This window comes from Lissotriton vulgaris, chromosome 10, assembly GCF_964263255.1.
Source record: "Lissotriton vulgaris chromosome 10, aLisVul1.2, whole genome shotgun sequence".
Taxonomy (NCBI): domain Eukaryota; kingdom Metazoa; phylum Chordata; class Amphibia; order Caudata; family Salamandridae; genus Lissotriton; species Lissotriton vulgaris.
Window position 1 is genome coordinate 85,324,820 of NC_141698.1, and position 15,482 is coordinate 85,340,301.

General features: G+C 46.5%; 1 protein-coding gene across 1 annotated transcript in view; it reads left to right on the top strand.

Moving 5' to 3' along the window:
- The first annotated feature begins 373 nt into the window (after nt 1-373).
- The window catches only part of FAM20C (FAM20C golgi associated secretory pathway kinase), a 192,500-nt gene continuing 177,391 nt past the window's right edge, over nt 374-15,482 (top strand). Inside the window, exons 1-2 of the mRNA XM_086939727.1 lie at nt 374-1,818; nt 9,492-9,679. Of these exons, the coding sequence (XP_086795853.1) occupies nt 1,262-1,818; nt 9,492-9,679 (745 nt within the window). The 5' untranslated portion in view covers nt 374-1,261. The remainder of the gene's footprint in view (nt 1,819-9,491; nt 9,680-15,482) is intronic.

Sequence of the window (15,482 nt, forward strand, 5' to 3'; positions counted from 1 at the left end):
TTTAATTTTGATCTATTTTTTCAGTCGGCCGGTAGTAGTAATTTTAACATGATGCTGTAGAGACGCAGCCTCTATCATTCAGACGATGACACGGCAGGCCTCGCGCTCCCGGGCGCGGGGCCGCCAGACTGTACCATTACAGCGCAGCCGGTGTGAGCGGAGAGATTTTTTTTGCAGACCTCCGAGAATCTGACGCCCTCTCCCTGCCCTCCTCGGAGCAGCAGGAGTGCAAAAAACAGTGCATTCGGTCGAGGCTGTTCCTGTTACTATCACCGTAGCGCTGATTTAGCCAATCTCTTAGCTGTGACGTGTGGAAGGCTGGATTCACGGCTGGCTCATAATATTTAACACACCCACCGAAGGCAGGAGCCGCAGCACTACGAGCCCGAGCAGTCCCCGGCATTCAGCAGCAGCCGAGAGGGGACCTCTGCACCTGCCAAAGACTTCTCTCTCCCTTCCTCCTCTGCCTCTGGACTCCTAGCTCTCAGGGGGGCCATCATTGCGACCGGGGCGCGGGGGGAGCCTCGAGAGACACGCCGCTTTTTCTGCCTGTTGTTTGTGCCAAGCGCGCGAGGGGGAATGTGCAGCGCTGCCGCGCGCCAGCCCGCCGCCGCCACCGCAGCCGGGAGGAGAGAGGAGCCGCGCGCCCACCGGAGTCAACACCGCGCGCGCTGAGGCACCGGGCGCGATGGATGCTGCCCAGCCGGGGTGGGAGGAAGCAGAACACAAGCCGGCCTTTTTCTCTCAATGTTTGTGAGGGACTCGCAGAAAAAAAGGGGCGAGCCGGCTGCTGCACCCAGGAGCGGTTCTCGAGACATGTGGAACATCTGTCAACCGGGGACGAAAATACTGGATTTTTTTTATTTATCTCCTGACTCCTTAGGTAAAGCGGTGTTCCCATTTCTCCCTGCCGTGCTTTCAAATTCCTGAATAGAAACAAATGGATGTATCCCTCCATGAATAAGAGCGCCCTGCTTCGAAATTCAATATCTTGCACGTGTGTTCGTTAATTAGATCTTTTCCTTTTTTGATGCCAATTTTATGGCTCTGCTAGTGCCAATTATTTGAGAACCGAACCATATGAGTACCTACCGTCTTCAGATTATTTATTTCCTGAAATATACGAAGAGAACTTTATTGACTTAAATGATTTATATATATTTTTTTCTCAACGCAAAGTAAGGCTTTTTCTGTGAAAGAGCTTACATTAAGTATATATTTAAAAGAAAAAAAAAGTCTTAATTTATTTGCAATCCTGGAAATGAAAATGATTTTGGTGCGCAAGTTCAGGGTGCTGATCCTGATGGTGTTTTTGATCGCCTGCACGATGCATATTATGATCGACCTACTACCAAAGCTGGAGAAGCGCGCGGTGGGCACGGACGCCACCGCCGGCTGCTCGTGCGCCCAGAAGCCCAGCGAGGAGGCGCAGGGCTGGGGCAAGCAGAGGACTAAGAGCGGGGCTGAGTCGGGCTGGCCCAACAAGCACACGCTGCGCATCCTGCAGGACTTCAGCAGCGACCCCAGCTCCAACCTGTCCTCGCACTCGCTGGAGAAGCTGATGGGCGCCCTGGAGAAGGGGGAGGCCTTCCGGAGGCCGGAGCCCTACGGCCTGGGCAGGGACCTGAACCAGAAAGAGCTCATTCGGGACGGAGGTGTCAGCAAGGCGCACGCAGATCGGGGGTACTCGAGGCTGGGGGCGCTCTTCGAGCACCCCCTCTATAAGGTCAACCCCCCGGACCTGACGGAAGACGACGTCTTGTTCAACGTCAACAGCGACATAAGGTTCAACCCCAAGGCAGCTGGGAACCAAGAGTGGTGAGTGGCAGTGGGGGTTTGAGGGGTGTGACGGTGCATGGGGTCACACTGACGGGAAGCGATGGATGTTGGGGTCCTTTATTGCTCGTAATACAAAGTTTTAGATATTCAGGTAGACTGCCAGCTGGGCCGGGCGATAACCCGATAATAGAATGGATAGATGGGAAGACAGAGCTTTAGTTAGACAGAGGGGTGATATATAAATAGATATACATAGACAGAGATATATAGGTAGTAAGACAGATGGGTACTGAGATAGCTAGATAGAGACAGACAGGTAGGCAGACAGACAGCAGTACATAGAAAAATAGATAGATAGATAGATAGATAGACAGACAGACAGACAGACAGGCAGGCAGGCAGGCAGGCAGGCAGGCAGGCAGGCAGGCAGGCAGGCAGGTAGGTAGGTAGGTAGGTAGATAGATAGATAGATAGATAGATAGATAGATAGATAGATAGATAGATAGATAGATAGATAGATAGATAGATAGATAAGCAGACAGACAGGCAGGCAGGCAGATGGGTCGGTAAGTAGGGAGACAGGTAGACTCAACGACTGATACATTGGAAAGGTGGCATGTTCAGCTAGTCAGTCACATACATGGATACGTTTGCTCACTTTGCATTTTATTTCAATTGCCTCTGGGCAGTGAACACCTCAATCCCGTAGGCATGGATGAGATGCCGGTAGAAGCAGCCCACAGATAAACCTACTCAGTTTTGCCCCCACAGGCAAGGCATGTCCGCATCCACCTGCACAGGTGTAAGGCTGTGCAGTACCACCTATCAACAGCACCGTCTACTTAATTTCTCTCTAAAATAATAGTAATTTGCGGTGTTTAGACATCCTTTCCTATGTCACCTGCTGCATGTACTGCAGAGTCCCGCTGACAAGGAGCAGACACCGTGCTGTTAGGTCATTAAACCGCAGCACGCTCTGACATGTCTCAGTACTAGACGGAAGCAAGTGTGTGTGTTGGCGAGAGGTTGCCATTCGCCGGGGTGAGGCTGTGAAGGAGCCGGGGGCAGCGCGCACACTCGCCCCATTGACTGTCTGAGCAGATGGTCCTTTCCCAGCCCGACCTTAAGGACTCTTGAGCTGGCGGCAAAGAACTGCCCGTGGAGGGATCGTGGCCTCCACCTGCCTCGGCCCTCCCCGCCTCCAGCCCCCGAGGTCATTACCGACACTTCAGGCGGCTGAGGCGTGAGGCCGAGGCATCTCCACTCCAGCAAAGCATCGCCACGAAGGAAGCAGAGGACACCGATTAACTTGCACGTGTCTCTCGATGCTTTCTAAAGTCAATAGCCGAGAGCACCGGGGCCCTCCCAGGCAACAGACGGAGCCATTAAAGGCTGGCACGCGGCACCGGGGCGCGGGCACGAGCCTCGCCCCGGCCGGGCTTGTGCTCGCGCCCGGAGCGTACTCAGCGCCCTTTTAAATCGCCGACCTTATGTTTCATTTGAGTCTCAGTCCCTGAAATCTCGCCTCCGCTTTGCAAGCCCACGTGCTGCATGCATTAAAAAGTTGTTCCCATGGCAAACAAAACATTTGTAAAAGCAGAGAGATCCGGACGGGCTGAGAAGAGTCTCTGGTACGACAGCCCCTCTTACAAGCCGGGGGAGATGGTAGTGTCTCCTGTCAGAATCTACCAAACCGTGGCCTCACGAAAAGCATCTGTCAGCTGGAGAGGAGGCCCCACAGTAAAGAGTTGAGTTATTTATATGTTCAATGATGGGTAGTGTGAACCTTGCTTAGGCCTGCTCAACATTTCATCCTTCTGATGTGCATGAAGGGAGGACTCGTACATTCTGTAATATCAAAAGCTGCTCTTTAATCACATGTAAATGGTGTGACTGCAGTATTAACTGCTGCAATAACCGCAGGCCCCGGAAGGCAGGCAATACACCCATTATCTACGGGCAAGAGGATTTCGAATATCACAGGCATGGTTTCATATGACGACACGTGTTTCTGGTTCAGTTAGGCCATATTCACATGTGCAGCTTCTCAGAAAAAAGGCAATATACACATGTCGTCATGAAGTAAATTGAACCTTGTGGTTAATTCTCCGACTTTGAAATTCAGAAAGAAGTGTTATTAATCTCGGCATCATTACTTGATCGCACATTGTGTGATTGTGGGCGACTTCCTTTATGCCTCGAATGGGAAATGTATGTGACTGTATAGATATGTAAAATGTTATATTAAATCAACTGCACGTCGTGCTGTTTATCACTGTACCATTCTTTTTCTCCACGCCACTTTCCCATCACACTCTGGATTCAGCAAACCAGCCACAACCACATCCCTACAAACACACACAACACTGGTCCACAGGCATGAACCTTGTGTGACACTTTCCTGCTCGTATACAGAAAAAGTACTCCTGTATAAAGCGCTCCCGCGAACACAAAATATAAATCGGTTTTTGATATTGCAGAAAGGCTTTTATGCACATCTCCCAGAAGCAAAGTCTTTGATGTCCTAACAAGTAGCCCGCGGATCTGTCATCATCACTGTCGGTAATTTCGCTGCCTGCCGCACATGACTGCACCGGTTATTAAGGCCGGGCTTATAATCGCATTTATCATTTAACAAAATCAATAATAGGCTTTGTTGTAAGAGTGGGTTCGAAAAAGAGGAGTATATTGCAGACAAGTGGTTTATAGCACTATTCCGTTTATATATTCATTCGAAAAAGGACCTTTTCAATTCCGAGTAATAGCTGACAGAACGACTGTGTAGTGTTACCCCGGCTTCTCAGACCCACAATTGAACCCCGATCTTTTCCTTAAAGGTGTAGATGCAGACTCTGCCATTCACCTAAACCCAGGGGGACGCATGGCTGCATGCTAATCAACTGAGAAGGAAACATGAAAGGGCGGGCGGTGTTACGTTATTCCATATGATGTCTTGTCTTGTAAAGTAATGATGTTTTGTAAAGCGCCTGAATCTGTGGGGTATCTCCGCGCTGTAGACCGCTGGGGAACCCGTCCTGGCTTTCCCTGTGAGATGGTCCCTACTGGGTATCTCCAAGGTGAAACCAGGCATCCCCGGCGTATGTGGGGGCCGTTGTGGAGATGAGGCAAGCTAATGCCCAGAGTTGCCGAGTGTGATCCCTGGTTAGAGTAGGCACCGAGGCCAGAATTATCGAGTCCGATGACCCTGGTCCACGACCCTGCCGCGTTGAACCCTGGTCCCGGGCCATCCTCTGCTTCCGGGTCTGCCGCCTCTATCCAGTGAGCCACACCACTTCACTGTCCATATCATGTCTACATCATGTTTGAATGCCCTATAGGACCCAAGGCTAGGGGCTGTGCCATGGGGCCCTGAGGGGGATGTGCCAAACATCTCTGCTTTTCTTAGAGGAGTGTTATCTTGTGTTTATAAAATATCGTCAATAGAAAATGTGAATATAAAATTGTAAATCTAAACGAGGCTTAAAAAGACATTACCTACCTTATTGTAAGTGGTAAATGGTATTTAAAGAGTTTAGAGGTAGAACGGTCCAGCTCGCTTCTTGCGATGTGTTCCGCTACGCTCAAACCTGTGTCTTCTCCCTCGTTTGGTCCTATTATGATAGATAACTGCATGGAAAAGGAATTGGTCTTCGTCACATCCGGCAATCCAATCACCTGATGGCATTGGTACTTAGCAGGCCACTGCATAAACTACAGCCATGTAGTAAACTGAAGGTAGGGTGGCGAGGAAAGCAAATGAAGCATGTAGAAGGCCCCGATATCAAGTAACCGTTAAAGGGGAAGCTACTTCGGGATTACACGAAATTAAGGAAATAAATTTGGAGCTTTGATGGTTATGTGATGTATACTCTAAAACAATCTGATGCATTTTCATATCTGGGTGTGATAAGCTATCGGGGAGTTCTGTAACAGCACAGTTGAAAAGTGCTGGCTGTCAGTGCGAGGTCCCTTATTTCCTATCGAACTAAAGTTTCACAGTTAAATAGGTACACATATGTGTAGGCAGGGCAAAAGTCGTAAAAAAAGAAGTGGGGACGCTGTCACCAGAAGTGACGTCACAACAGGAAGTGACGTCACGACAGGTGCCAAGCTCCTCGTCCCATAGAGGCCAAAGAGTGAAGTCCAGCTGTTTGGCAGGGGGGACGGTGTCCCCCCGGTAAAATAAGAGGGGGGACACCGTCCACCCGAGTGGTACCCCAACTAGAGCCCTGTGTGTAGGTTATTCTATAAAGTGATAGATTAACCACACACTCACCCCCTCACACACACAAACATACTCTCTCTCACACACACAAACACATAAGCATGCAGAAACGCACACAAACTCACAAGCGCAAACTCTCTCTCCCTCTCACACCTGCAAAAACACACACAAATTGTCACCCAAACCCAGACATGCCAACTTAAAAAAGTCACATTGTGAGGAGGGAGTGGGGCCTTGGAGGAAGTGGAGCTTAACCAAGAACTGCCAGGGAAGTAATTCAGCCCACTTTCCATACCAACCCTGGAAACTCACCCAGTGCACAGCTTTCTACCTCACCTTGCCTGCCATTATGTGGTATCTGCTCTTCACAGGGTGACCATGTGAAGAAAGCGGATATCAGATGACACATGGTGGCACTGTGTGATTTGGCACATCTGCAGACACACTCAACTCTCCAACTGTCTCGCTCACAGACAGACATACACGCATACACTCATGCACGCAAGCACACACACCCCCCCACACACACCGCAAATCAGTTTTATGAAAAGCAAGCCTATATTTTACACTTATCTATACACTATGCCCATCATTTTGCATACTAGTTTGTAGAATATCCTGCCCTAATTTCACCTATTATAAATACTAGGCTTTGGATTTGGGAAAGCAGCAGATATCATGTGAGTCAGCTCCTGCCGGGTTAACCTGTACCCTCAAAGCCTGTCTAGATAAAGGTGACAGGTTACCCTAATCCACTGGCCTTCTGAATGAGAAGCTTACTGTGAGAACTGTCAGCCTCAGGGTGGTCTTTTCTCAAACCTTTTGCCTCTCCTCTTCCATTTTGCTAGACCTATTATTGTTGGTCTTAGGACTCTGAGCACTTTGCCACTACCAACCAGTACTAAGGTGCATAGGGTATTGTCCGTATTGGCTTGTTGTTTTTGTTTCATATTAGTGGCCTAGCCTTGCTGACAATAAACTGGCCCAACACCCCTTTTTTTCCCTACTTTTAGAAAGTTGGCATTTTATTGTCTTAGCCATTTGGTGCCTGCTGCCTGTCTCCGATCACGTAGCTGGGTGTGGTTGGACTTTGTGTATTTCTCCTAGACCACCAGACACAATGGAGAGCTTAGATGTGACTGAAAGAACTATTGCTGGCAAGATGGGAGAGAAGAGCTGGGCCCACTAGAATAGACTGTGTCCTGTCTCCGCACAAACAAACTAACAACCCTGCATTATCACTTCAGCCAGCTTGGAGCCAAGGCAGGGGATTTAGGGGATTCTATGCACCTCAACACCACTGTCTAGAAGCTTCTCCCAACTTCCAGAACCATGGCCCCAGTGTATAAAAGAAGGACCTCAGACACCAACTCTTCCTTACACTTCTGGACCTGTGCATACTCTGCCACTCTGCTGGGCTGCTGCTCTGAAATGCTGCTGCTCCAAAGGGATGTTTCCCTGCTGTGCTTACCTGCTGCCCTCTTGCCTGGGTGAGAAGGACTGAACCTGCATCTCTTGAACCCAGAGTGACTACAAGGGATAGTTGGCTGGCTCACTGATCAGAAGCGTCAGGGGCATAACAGACTTCCAACAACCTTGATCCCAGAACCTAGACTCTGTCATCTGTGAGTCCTGCCCTCTCAAGTGTTGCCACCATAGTCCTGGGCCCTTGGAAGTGGGGCCTGAAGGCGCTCCTGCCAAGCCCAGCTGTGGTCCACATTGTAACCGACACAAAGTGACGGTAAGCCCCGCAAGATTCGCTGTACAGCTGCCAGCCTCATCGGAATCAATGCAGAGCGACGCTAAGCCCTTCAAAGCCTTGCTACACCTCTGCCATCTCTTCGGAACTGCCGCAAACTGATGCAAGGCTCCGCCAAACTTCGCAACACAGCTCCTCAGAACCGATGCAAAGCACTGCACAGCCTTGCTGCACAGCTCCTTGGAACCGACGCAAAGTGACACAAAGCCCCGCAAAGCTTCCCCACACAGGTCCTCGGAACCGAAGCAATCCAACATCAAACCCCGCAATGCCTTGCTGCACCACTTCCTTCGACCTAGCCTCAGGCAACATGCGCTCTTGCAATGCAAGGCAGACCAAGCACCAGAATTTAAGGTACTGTGTTCTGCGGACCTAGGTGGGTCCCTGTAGCCGGCCCATGCCCCTTCGCCTTTAGCCTGAACTTGGTGCGGTCCAGCACAACCAGATAACCACAGTTGACACTTTGCACTTTTATAAGCTTTTTCCTTCGAATTCTTTCAAATTGGATATCTACGGTTCTCCTGATTATATTTTTGTCTTTTCTTTTTTTAATGAAAATTAGGTCTATTTTTTTAACCTGGTGTGGGATGTTTTCGTGTGGTGTTTTCACTGATTTGCTGTGAAGTGTTGCACAAATACATTATATATGGCCTGTAAGTTTAGCCTGACTGCTCTGTGCCAAGCTGCCAGATGGTTGAGCACAGGTTAATTTGGGGTTTGATAGCGCCTTACCCTGACTATGATTGTGATTGCCTGCTGACCAGGGCTCTCACCCCAGTCAACCTTTAGCCTAATTTCTAACACTTACACAATCTCAACCTTGTGAGATCAGAGTAGGAGTGATAAATGAAATGGCCTTGCTCTAATGTTAGAATGTTTCTGATAAGAATTTTTATTACCTCTAATATTTTCCCAAAAAGTAGTTATTCCGGCATTACTATTACCCTCATTGCAGTCATCATCTGGCATTATTAAAACATTTTCATATTTTTTGAAGGAGATGAGATAGCAATAATGTGGCATTCTTTAACCCCTTCGCTTCAGGGGTTATTCCCCCGCTGTGCTGGGGGGGTGGGGGGCACGCACAGCGCCCGCATGCTCATGACGAGCTCAGCTCGTCATGAGGCACGGCACTCCTGTGCTCATGACGAGCTGAGCTCGTCACTGGTGCACCGGCTCCAGTGGAACGCTCAGCACAGCAGGGGAATTCTCCCCACACATGTGTGTTCTACGGGCCATGACGAGCTGAGCTCGTCATGAGCACCGGAGCACCGTGGCTCATGACGAGCTCAGCTCGTCATGAGCATGGGAGGGGTTAAAGTCAATGTAATTTAATTAAATGCCAACCACTGTTATTGGTTATCATAAAATCTAATACAATAATATGAGTTTATTTTGATAAAGTTGATAGTTTACATGCTTCACTGACTACTTGTAGTTGTTGTGGTTAATTAACAAGGTCACCAACACTGCAATTTTGGTCACTCATATTTATTAACTATCATATGAAATCTGTATCTCAGCCATGTCTTTATGCATAGTTCAGGCTCCAGTTTGCGTTTGAATGTGTTTTAGAACAATGTGATTGTCATGCTGTTATAGTTTTGTTTACACAGATGCTAAGCTCTGTGCCTTGCTCCGGGCAGCCTTTGTTGTGTAGGCTCTGACCTACTTTGGTTGAGTTGAAACCCGGCAGCATGTAAAATACCCTTTTCTGAACTATTTCAGGCAAAATGAAGGCAATGAAGCAAATGAAGAAGAAGAATTTGTACCTACTGGAGAAACCTCTGTTGATTCCTATCCAAACTGGCTAAAATTCCACATTGGAATTAACCGGTACGAGTTGTATTCAAGACACAACCCGGCCATTGGAGCTTTACTGCAAGATCTTGTCAGTCAAAAGATAACGAGTGTTGGTAAGTTTATGATAAATAGTTTATTTTCTCCTTTAATAATTCACCTCAAAGTTGCTAATAACATTCGATGCCTTTGTAGTAGCCGAAACCAAAATGTTGATATTTGTTGCGTTAATGTCAGCAAAAAAACGCAATGTACATTAGGTAAATAAATAATGTATTTACATATTTCTCCCATAAAAAAAAAATATGGCTTATGTTCTGAAGAATATGGTCATAAAGCGAAATGTGTAATCGTTGTGGTTTAATTTATACATGATGACCTTCTGCAGGATGTCTTCTTGCTTTTGAAGAGTCCTGTCAATGCTTTTCAAAGAGTTGTCAAGGTTTGTCTATGAAACTTACTTATAGTTAGAGTTCTTAGCCAGTATGGTGAATAAGGTATATTTATTTATGACAAGGTGGCAGCTCATTTTTGAGGAATTCTTGAGCGGTTTGGGCATTTTATCCACATTCTACATTATCTAAGAATTATGATCAAATTCTAGACATCCACATTGTTAATCAAATTGCTCCATTTTCAGGGAACTGGAAGCTGTTACAAATGATAATGCACTCAGATCTCAGTCCAATACAAAATCAAGGTTCTAGGGCTGGTCCCACCAGCATAGTGACAGGTTTTGTCTTAATAATGAAAATATAGACTCTTTATTTATAATTGTGTACAAATGGAACATTTGTTGATTACCAGTAAAATAAGTTATGAGCCTCATCAGCATTACAAGATCTGCAAGAACACCTGTGATCAAGAGTACTTCATCTAGAAATGTTGTCTTCTTGAATGCAGCTGAACGCTTTAGGCGAAATACCATGTGTGATAAACAAAACTTTGTTGCCTGGTCAGCCCCATTTTGTTGCTGAATTCTACTGCTGGTTTTTAGGCTCTGCACAATGGGGCACTTCTGTCCAGTCCCCAGAGTATATGCTCTCACCCCTTTAACTTGTAAGACCTGGTTAACCCCTAAATAGCCTATTAAACATTTCTATAAGACCATAGTATATGGCATTGAAACTACACCCATGACATGAAAAGTTAAATGCCACCCACGGACTGTAGCACCTATTGTGCCAACCCCTAATGTGCCAAGTAGAAAGATGGCTTCAGGCCTACCCTGTGTAGCTGAACAGTAGCAGTGTGACTCCTGTTGCACAGACCTTTTGGCAGGTAAGACAACCCGATTTAAAATACTAAATAAGTCATCCCTAAGCACACCTTTCAGACCTTAAGGTAGGGTGCCTAATACGCAAACGGAGAACAAGTGTGGAATGAAAAATGGCATGTTCCAACAGTAAATGGACCCCAAACCTAGATTGTCACTGGTCAGACTGTATCTAGAACATAGGAAAAGTCACATAATAGGTCCAATTTAACGGGAAAGTCAGACTTTTAATAAATATATGGGAAATGTAACTTTTTGAAAGTTATATTTTCCCTACCTGAAGCGGCTGAAGGCCAATTTGTGGTAGCTCTCCAACCACTGCTCTTCCTGTACTTGGCATGAATCAGGTGTGAAAGGTGTGTGAAATCTACTCCCCGAGCAGAGACCATGACCTGGGTGTATTCAGGTGTTTTTCTACCCTTTGAGAGAAGACCAGTTATGATGGACCCAAGAACTTCATTCAGTTCAAAGGGGATCAGCCCTTTCACAAGTAAATGCCACTGAGACCTGGAGGAAGCAGTCTTTTGTGACCCTAGTCAGGTTGGCATGAAACTCAGTAGGAAAGAAGCAACCCCTAGAACCAGTTTTGAGTGAACCACAGAAGAGGGGACTGCTCATTCCGTTGACCGCACCTTTAGGTGGGCACACATCCTGTACACATGTTTTCCATCTTGGATTCTAAGAGTGATGAGTACTGTGGGATTGTTCGCAGTAGGGCAAACAGGAACTGCTGAAACAGTGGGTAGGATGGCCCCAGGGAGCTTTCAACCCATTGGTTAGGGAGTAATAGGGGGTAATCAGGAGTTCCCCCACCCACAAGCTGGTGCCAGGCATAATTGTGGAATACCAAGGTACCAGCCTCAGTACACATTATGGACCTGTGGAAGATCACAAGAGGACTGGGGCTGCTTTGAGTGCCAAAGAAGAGCCCCCGAAGGACGAGGCTTGCTCCTTCGTGTACCCAGGGCAAAGAAGTGGACTCCAAGGGTCAGTTTTCTGACCGCCTGCGTGGCTAAAGGGACATATCAAGCTGCAAGAGGTCCTTTCCTGGAAATGCTGAGCTGACCAATTTTAGCTGGACATGAACTGGACTTTGCTGTTGTTCTCTTCTCAACATCCTTGGAGCCTCTTAGTGCTCTCTCTGTGGTCTTGCGGCCCTTTTATATGTGCTCCGGTGTTTGCGTACCAGAAGAAAGTTCAGAAACTTTGGAAAACCTTTTCTCCCGAGATGCAGAGGGACCGAGACGAAAAACGTATCTGACCTACGGTTCCACAGTATCAGATTCGATTTCAGCTTGATTCCGATAAAGACTCCCAGCACTTCTGAAAAAATGACTAATCCTTATTCTGCGTCGGGCCTTAGAAAGCTTTCACTAACAACTCACCAAAGCTTCAGGGCTCTAGTAAGATCCACCTGCATCAAGTATCTGCCCTATGGTTCCATACCATTGTCGACAGTTTCAGCAGCAGCCAACCCAGGGAGAATTTTTCATGCCAAAGGGTGACAAAGTCCTTTTCTGTGTTGGGTCTTCAAAACATTTTGAAACTTTTTGACTTCAAGACTTTAACCTGACCAATGCACTTAATCTGTCCAACCAGGGCTCAATCACGGTTGTCCTCAAATCACACCTATGCACCAGTCTACTTTTTTCATATAACATCAGTAGCACTTTTTGCTTTTTTGGTGCTATTTTTCCTTACATTTAAAAAAATCATATCTTTGGTTTCCCTTATTGAACTTTTGTCACTTTGGTGTCTATTTCTGTACATTGTAGTGGGGTTTTTACTGTGTTGTGTCTCTGACTTTTTAACTCTTTTGGTATTTCTAAATGCTCTACACCTGTGGTACACTTAGTACGGCCCGCGGACTGCCAGCGGCCAGGCAGGCCTTCCTTGGCAGCCCGCAGACCTTGCAGGTAATGTACCCATAGCCCCCCAGAGAGAGTGGAGAGAGAGAGACAGAGAGAAAGGGAGAGAGAGAGTGGAGAGAGAGAGTGTAAAGAGAGTGGAGAGAGAGTAGAGAGAGAGACTGACTTACTGAGATACTGACTGACTGAGAAACTGACTGACTGAGAGAGAGACTGGCAGATAGAAGGAGAGAGAGACCGACTGACTTAGAGAGACTACTGACTGAGAGAGAGAGAGACTGACTGACTAAGAGAGAGAGAGACTGACTGACTGAGGGAGAGAGAGACTGACTGACTGAGGGAGAGAGAAACTGTCTGACAGAGACAGAGAGACTGACAGAGAGAAAAAGAGAGATACTGACTGACTTAGGGAGAGAGAGACTGACTGACTGAGAAAGACTGACTGACAGAGAGAGAGAGGGACTGACTGACAGAGAGAGACTGACTGACTGAGAGAGACTGACAGACAGAGAGAGAGAGAGACTGACTGACCGAGGGAGAGAGAGACTGACTGACTGAGAGAGACTGACTGACAGAGAGAGAGAGAGACTGGCTGACAGAGAGAGACTGACTGACTAAGAGAAGAGAGACTGACAGAGAGAGAGAGACTGGCTGACTGAGGGAGACAGAGACTGACTGACTGAGAGAGAGAGAGACTAACTGAGAGAGAGAGACTGACTGAGAGAGACTGACAGAGAGACTGAATGACTGACTAATAGAGAGAGAGACTTACTGACTGAGACTGACTGAGAGAGAGAGAGACTGACTGACAGAGAGAGACTGACTGAGAGAGAGACTGACTGACAGAGAGAGACTGACTGACAGAGAGAGAGGGAGACTGACTGACAGAGAGACTGACTGACAGAGAGAGAGACTGACTGACTGAGAAAAAGAGAGACTGTGATGGGATTTAGGGTCAAAGTTTATATGAAGCTATGCAATGCCTCTTAAGATTGCTATTGTCTGCTAATAAAAATGTATTATAAAAATGTGCTCTTTGTAGTTACATCTGCTTTTGAAATACAGCATTGAAGCATTGTATAATGTTTTGAAACAGGTTTGATTTTTTTTTACTCTAGCCCCGCCCCCCACTGACCCTGCCCCCCACTGACCCCACCCCTACCGGTGCGGCCCTCGGCCACAGACCACACTGTAATTTTGGCCCCCAACAGAAAGTTTGTGAGTACCCATGCTCTAGACATTGTCTCTAAAATAAGCTGGTCTGTTCTGTGTCATAGCTACTAGGGGTTGAGCGCAGGTTTAAACTACTGAAACCTTTGACTGGACCTAACAGGTTGATGATTTTATTACTTGTGGTGTGCTCCCATCTACTCTAATTAATAAGTTGCTTTCATACACCAGGTTAAATCATGCACAATCGGTGTGAAAACACAATTCCCACATGTTATTCACACAAATCCTGTGATCAGTATTTGTGCCCCTGGATTTACCAATGCTCCTGGTATTGGTAATTTCAAGGGCAGGGGAACTTGGTAGAAAACTGCCAAGGTCCTATAGAGCCTGGTTTCATGGTAATTCGATTCTTCCAGACTGCATTACATTCTTGTTAATGTTCTCCCTAATTTAATTTTCATTATTCGAATTCTTTTGTGCCTGTCCTATCAATTTGTTGTTTAATGATACAATAAAACATAGGTGATATATTGTTTCAAAAAGTATGAAGTGAAAAAGACGTGATAGCTTGTAGATAGTGCTGTTTCAGAATACTGTACTCTGTGCTTGCCCTGGGCATGTGAGGACTTGCAAGTTCTGACCTACTTTAGTGTTCGAATTTGACATCCTTTACAATAATCTTTTCTGAACTCTCCTTTTTTTTAAAACTCTGTGTTACATACCGAAAATTCAAGCAATTGACTACTTTTAGCAACAGCATTTGTTTTAGTTGTATTAACAACATTGTGTGTCTCAACCTACCTGTTTGTAAATCGATTTCCAAGAATATTGTGTGTTACCCTTGAAGGTCACAGGTGTTTCTATGTCAAATTTCACAGATAGCTAACTTTTCCTGATTTAAGTCTTTGTTTGCAATTATTTTTATGAAAGAATATTAGTTCTGTTATGTATTGGAATTGTGACCGAGCGAATAGTGCGATTGGGAGGGCATAGGTGTGTGGTAGTTGTCACCGGGGGTTGCCTTGGAAACTTTAAAGATTTTTTAGTGACCAATATGTCCCTGGGATGCTCAGCTGTCCTGAGAGTAGCAACCATGATCGGAGTAGACATAAATGCACTTCTGTGGACCCTCCACCCACAGTGGCACACAAAGAAGTGTTGGACAGACATTCTGTGACATGGTAACAGGGAAAGGGGCATCATTTTGGAATCACCATGGGCTGCAACAACAATCCTATCCTACATCTCACATTTCCGTAGCCCGCCCCTTTCTTGCCCTGGTAAGATTTTGGAATTATTTATCACACTTGCACTTACCATGTTTCTGTATTTTACCTACTTCCTGTGACTTCATCAGGGCGAAAGTCAGGTGTGTTATGACGTCTTATGCTGTTCTAGATTCAAATGTCCAGAGGCATCAAGTCTCCTTGAAGAGGGAGCACAGGATCTCTAAGGTCATTTCCACGTGTGTCCTGTAGGATGGCTCAGTTGTTTGTTGCTTACCAATGAGGCAGTCTGAAAGTCATAAGTTAAACTCATGGCAAGGTATGCTCAGCCTTCCATTCTTCTAGGTTGGCAAATTGAGCAAATAAATAGGGTAAT